The sequence below is a fragment of the Aspergillus pseudoviridinutans genome (genome assembly GCF_018340605.1).
Source record: "Aspergillus pseudoviridinutans IFM 55266 DNA, scaffold_4, whole genome shotgun sequence".
NCBI lineage: Eukaryota > Fungi > Ascomycota > Eurotiomycetes > Eurotiales > Aspergillaceae > Aspergillus > Aspergillus pseudoviridinutans.
Genome location: NW_025091284.1, coordinates 1,429,173 through 1,435,172, shown reverse-complemented (window position 1 = coordinate 1,435,172; position 6,000 = coordinate 1,429,173). Strand labels below are relative to the sequence as shown.

At 47.8% G+C, this 6,000-nt stretch overlaps 1 protein-coding gene and 1 non-coding gene across 2 annotated transcripts; one reads left to right on the top strand and one right to left on the bottom strand.

Annotated features, from left to right (window-relative positions):
• On the top strand, nt 1-2,617 carry Asppvi_005933 (putative MFS sugar transporter; the record flags this gene model as incomplete). Its single annotated transcript, XM_043301842.1, has 8 exons — nt 1-40; nt 289-373; nt 429-479; nt 552-832; nt 886-1,024; nt 1,098-1,342; nt 1,414-1,818; nt 1,887-2,617. The coding sequence occupies 8 exons, from the start codon at nt 1-3 to the stop codon at nt 2,615-2,617; spliced, it is 1,977 nt and encodes a 658-aa protein (XP_043157777.1).
• A 1,843-nt stretch (nt 2,618-4,460) lies between these two features.
• Nucleotides 4,461-4,580, bottom strand: Asppvi_r0013. Its single transcript, XR_006253301.1, has one exon. It is a non-coding gene; the product is annotated as a 5S ribosomal RNA (ribosomal RNA).
• Nucleotides 4,581-6,000: the final 1,420 nt, after the last annotated feature.

Below are 6,000 nucleotides of genomic sequence, written 5' to 3'. Positions count from 1 at the left end.
ATGGGGTCCTCTTCCCCATCCATTTGCTGTGTGTGCGGGGGTTTGTGGAGGAATACCTGGCCCGTGGCAACGAGTAGATGTGATAGAAGTAAGGGGAATAGAAGCTGAGCGAAAGTAAAAAGAAAAAAATAATGTTATGATAAATAGAAATTGAGGGAAGATAGAAAATAACTCATAATTAACACCCCGCACATGGATGAATCCCGCTGACCCCAGATAGCACGCGTAATATATATACTTCTAGATTGATGCCCTGTTCCCTCAATCACAACAACAGCTGACGGACAGGACACAAACCTCACCATCTGAAGCTCACCTTCAAGAATCTGAGCTCAACCTTCCGCTTTCCTGGGTTCGGGCTCTCAACCAAAATGTATATATTGTTTCTGAGCTTATACTCGTGATTTAGCTGACGATTATTCTTCTAGGGTAGATGAATATAAGCAAACCGGCCAGGCAACCGAGCGGGTCCTCGATGAGTATTCTTCCAACCCCCTTTGCATTTTCCTTTGTCATCTGCTGTAGTAAGCTCCCATTTTAACATATTCCAGCCTCGAAAACCCCTTGGCTCGGATCCCAAAGGACAGACTGCTTCGAGAAGTGGAGGAGTATGCTCAATTGTATGACTTGAATGACATCCTTCCCGAGCTGAAGAAGGGCGCATTGGCCGCCCAGAGACCAGGGGAATTCGACAATATCGAGGAGCTTACCCCCGAGGAGCGTCAGTTCCTACGTGAGGAAGTGACCCATCGCTGGAAGCACCCCTGGACTCTGTATTATACGGTTGTGCTCAATTCAATTGCCGCAGCCATCCAAGGATGGGATCAAACAGGTACGGGTATCTCCAGTGCCTCTTGCTACCGGCGTGCTCAACCGCAGTTTTAGGTTCTAACGGTGCCAACCTCACCTTCGCGCAGCAGTTCGGCATTCCTCAAGATGGCTGCTTGACTCAAGCAGAGTGCACTCGTAATCAGTGGATCGTGGGAGTGATCAACGCCATGCCTTACATTACCATCGCGCTCTTGTGAGTTTCCGTCCTGAGATGGCTTGAACGCGTTTTGGCCTGAAGAATATCCGATCTAACATTGAATTCGCAGTGCTGGCTGGATATCCGACCCTCTCAACCACTGGCTGGGCCGCAAGGCTGTCATTGCAATTGCTGCCGTGTTCAGTTTGGTTGCCCCCATAGCGTGCGCATTTACTCAGAACTGGCACCAACTCCTGGGCTGTCGTATACTGTTGGGAATTGGTATGGGCTTGAAGGAGGTCACTGTCCCTGTTTTTTCTGCAGAGAACGTACCCACTAGCATCCGTGGAGGCTTGGTCATGTCCTGGCAAGTCTGTAGGTGTTCACTTTTCTCTGGATCATTCTTTTGCTTAGGGTCCTCTTCTGGGTTAACATATTTTATCCAGGGACTGCATTTGGTATCTTCCTCGGAACGTGTGCTAACCTTGCTGTGGTTAACACCGGTCACATTGCCTGGAGGCTACAGCTTGGTTCAGCTTTCATTCCCGCTGTTCCTCTCCTGTTGGGAATTTGGTTCTGCCCTGAATCTCCCCGTTGGCTGTTGTCAAAGGAAAACCCACGCAAGGCGTATAAATCTTTGCTCCGACTGAGAAACAGTCCATTGCAAGCATCTCGCGATCTCTACTACATCCATGCGCAAATCAAAATGGAAGCTCGGCTCCTCCGGGAATCTGAATTTACAAAGGGCGGCAATATCCTTGCACGAGCCCTGGAATTATTCACGGTCCCCCGAATTCGCCGGGCTACGCAGGCTTCTGGCATTGTCATGATTGCGCAGCAAATGTGCGGAAGTACGTGAATGCTCTCGATAGACCCCCATTTAGTGGCAAGTCATGACCATGGCTCATAATGCAAACAGTTAATATCATCGCGTTCTACTCATCCACCATCTTTGAGCAAGCCGGCGCCACTAATATCCAGGCCCTGTTAGCTTCCTTCGGCTTTGGCTTGGTGAACTTCCTCTTCGCCTGGCCGGCCGTCTGGACCATCGACACGTTTGGTCGTCGTTGGCTCTTGCTCGCCACCTTCCCCAATATGTGCTGGACCCTGCTCGCTGCCGGATTCTGTTTCTGGATTCCCGCGAGTAGTAGCGCCCATCTAGGTCTGATCGCCCTGTTCATTTACCTGTTCAATATCTTCTACTCCCCCGGGGAAGGTCCCGTCCCTTTCACCTACTCAGCCGAGGTCTTCCCTCTGACTCACCGCGAGATTGGCATGGCATGGGCTGTGGCGACCAACAATTTCTGGGCAGCCGTGCTGTCTCTGACGTTTCCGTACATGCTGCGTGACTTCAAGCCACAAGGAGCTTTTGGTTTCTACGCAGGATTGAATATTATTGCTTTGCTCCTCATCTTCTTCTTCTTACCAGAGACAAAGCAGCGCTCTCTGGAGGAACTCGACCGTGTTTTCAGCATCTCGACCCGTGCTCATGCCAAATATCAGTTGACAGAAGTTTTGCCGTGGTGGATTCGGCGATATTTATTCGGGCGCAAGGATGCAGTCGTTCGCGATCTTTATGGCCACCTCTCTCCTGACCCCGTTTCGATCTTGGAGAAGCCCGAAAAGGAGGAGCACCTTGAATCTGTATGAAGAAGAGTGATGCAGTCTGGTTTTATGGGGAGATTTCATGTAACACGTTGAGAGAGCGTGATGGTATACATGCAAATACTGTGAATAGCAAATCAATAAGAAGCTGATACGATGAGCTTTGTTATTACAGGGGCTTTCTTGGAATAGTACAATACATTGGACGAGTTAAAGGTATAAAAATTCTCGCTGCGGATCCACCGACTAAATCAATCAGTACTCTGAAAAAGGAGGTCACATTGTAAAACAAGTCTTCCTTCCTCGGCAGTCTTTTGCGCGGAGCTGATTTTCGTCTATCGTGGTCTATATTGGCCTTTTATCCTCAGCAGTCTTCTAGCTGCAGCAGTACGCATCTTCTCGGTTCTAAATGTTTTGTATAGCTAGTAGGTTATGAAATGCTGACCAGGTCTGTGAGAGCCGTCTAGTGGATTTGATGCTAGGAGAAAATGTAAAATAGTTGTGTTGCCTTTATATTGGCTCAAAGATACAGTGAAGACCATACCTAACTGGGAAAAAGCCTGTACCGAGGCCTAGAAACTAGGAAAATCATTCCTTCTTGGTAGCAGACAACATAGTAATGCAGGCAGACAAACTAGGTACAAGGGATTCGGGATTCTTAACCGAAAAATGATGGGGGAGCAATAGAATATCCAAACATTGAACTCTGATTCTTTACCTATGCATTGTCGGACGCCAGTTGTAGCGTAGCAGTGACTTGACGCCGTATGGGCATTAGTGTCCTGGGGGAATCTAAGCACTCTGCAAATTAAGCGACCATCGCAGCCTTGGCTTCCTCCAGGTATTAATGCTTGGCAGGATGGATGGTGAAGTGATTAACTCACTGTGACTAAATTCTTCTTTGACGGGATGTCAACATTCACTTGGAATATTTAATAGTCTACTATCTTCCCCGATAAGTGACATAGTAAAGACCGTGACAGTCTTGGCTTTCCCGGCCAATGTATATAACCGACATAGTTCCAGAAGAAGGTTATGGATTTACATCTTCATAATAGTCTTTCAAGAACTAAACAGCTCTGTCGTCAGACCTGGTGCCTTCAATCAAAGATTTAATGTAGATAACTTGGCCCTCTGAGAGAAGGTACTCCAGGTATCCACTATTGAGTGGATGCGATGTCCGTTATAGTTTAAAAATATACAGACTTGGCTGTAATCTAAGCAAATGTGTGCATATCTCTTCGCCAGTATCTCTCTACAGCAGTACTCCCAGGCCTTCCATCGCATTGAGGTTTGAGATTGGGCATATCACTTAAGGTGTTAAAAATACTGGAATGCTAAAAATAGGTTTCCTGGATATATATCAAGAAATGTAGATATGAATGGTACAAAATTGGCGTGGCTCGATACCTAGAAACATGCAACTGATCACGTCGTTATTATCCAACAAACCTCCGATGCAAAACTTAAGATTGACACCGAGGGCTATAGTGTAGGTCAAGGGGCCTCTTAGTTCGCGCTGGTTCCGTCTCCCATTTCCTAAAGGCTCTTCCGGAAGAAATGGGCAAGCTTGTCGAATGGGATGAGACCCACGCGATCATAGAGGTCGACGTGTCCTGCACCTGGCACCCAGTATAGCTCTTTCCTCCCCCGCCTCTAGACCGATGGCCGGTATTGAACTTGGCGCCTGAACGGACATCAGTCGGTGGCCCAGCTATTGGTTGCGAGGGGCGCATTCGTTCGAACTCCCGGCAAGCCCGGACACAGTCACTCTCCAGGGCTGATGCGAGAGAATTGCGGCTTCCGTTAGAGAGATATTGGTAGGGCAACTGAGTGAACAATTCATTCTCAGATCAAAGACATAAAGAGACAAAAAAAAGGGAAAAAAAACATACAACAGCCGGGATTCGCTGGTGGTCACCCACCCAACTACTAACCGGCCGGCGTGTGGCTTAAGTACGGCTGAGCGGACGGGAAGCCCTGTTTTCCACACCCTATGGTCGTATGTGTTTGATCTAGGCAATTTAAGTAACATGTAGTCATTTGATATCTAGTTCTTCTATTAAGGTTGGTCCTGCTGTCTGTTATATGCAGTTGAAGATGTATTCTCTATCAGCAGATATAGAATTGAGCTTACTGGCAAGGCCAAATGCCGAGTTGCCCATAGTAGAGACCCTCGAGTTAGTGTCGGCTATACAGGCAGTCTCTATAATCACTAGCATTCTTCCCTCGCTGCTAAGTATAGATGACTTGAATTTAGGGATGCGCGAGTCTCTGCCATATCTTATCGGTACTGTAGGCACATCCGGGCGGCTACACGTAGCCGCCATGATACCGCCAACATTTGTGGCTGATCCTTTGGTCCAGAACGTCGCTCCCTTAGCGATGGCCCGCAGGCCTGAACTGTAAGGCAGCCGTCGTGACAAGGAAGCAGAAGGCGAATGGTATGAAACTGTAAGTTGCACGGTGTTTGCGAATGCCGACTGCCTTCTGGCTCCGTTATAGCCTAGAGAACTCGAACCTTATAGATATTAGCGCCATCGTAAACAAGCTGGATGGCCTTTCGCTGGCTGTTGTGCTTGCTGGAGCCTTCATGCGTGAGACTGAAACCAGTCAAGGAATATCTACATCTCTACAAAAAATCGTGGTCTGAATTGCAGTCTCGGGCTATACCTACACGTCACTATCGGCAAGGTAATATGCTCGAGACATGGATGATCACATATCAAGAAATCTAGAGACGCAATCCGACTGCTACAACACTGTTGCTCCTACTCATTTACAAGTCCTTGTGTCAGCATATCGACCAATTAAAATCCATCGTATGGAGGCGCAGAACAGGCGCAGCACTTGGCAATCAGGATAAAAGGTGGCTTATGGTGACCCGGATCAAACAAAGTCGCTCTTTTCACTTTGCCCTCGTTTCAAACTCATGCACTAAGCCTCACTATACTTTTTCGGAGTTTCGATGGTGGATGCGTCACTAGCTACCTACCTAATATTTCCGGCCCTTCTAGACTTGCATCAATACATGGCCTTCCCATTTTTGTCTGTCGTGCCATCCAGCGCAGCGTCAATCATTGTTCCGAGCTCAAAGGCCAATTCATCCAGGGGCATATCCAGCTGGTTTCACTCAACGATCTTCTTGAGGTGCTTTGAAATGTTCCATGCACAGGAGCTAAGTCCCCGCCGGAAGATCTCATCACGTAGCTTGTATTTTGCCATGTAGTGCTTCTCGGCCTTGGCTTTCCATGGAGCCATAAACCCTGGCAAATGGTTAAGCACGGGGAACACATCAATTAAATGCTTGCCAACTTGGACGAACTCGGAAGATTCATTGTTCAACTCTATCACAGACTGAAGGACGGGATCCCTGGGGTCCTTGACCTGGTATGGTCTGCTTAATTTGTGAAAGGAAACTTGCAACA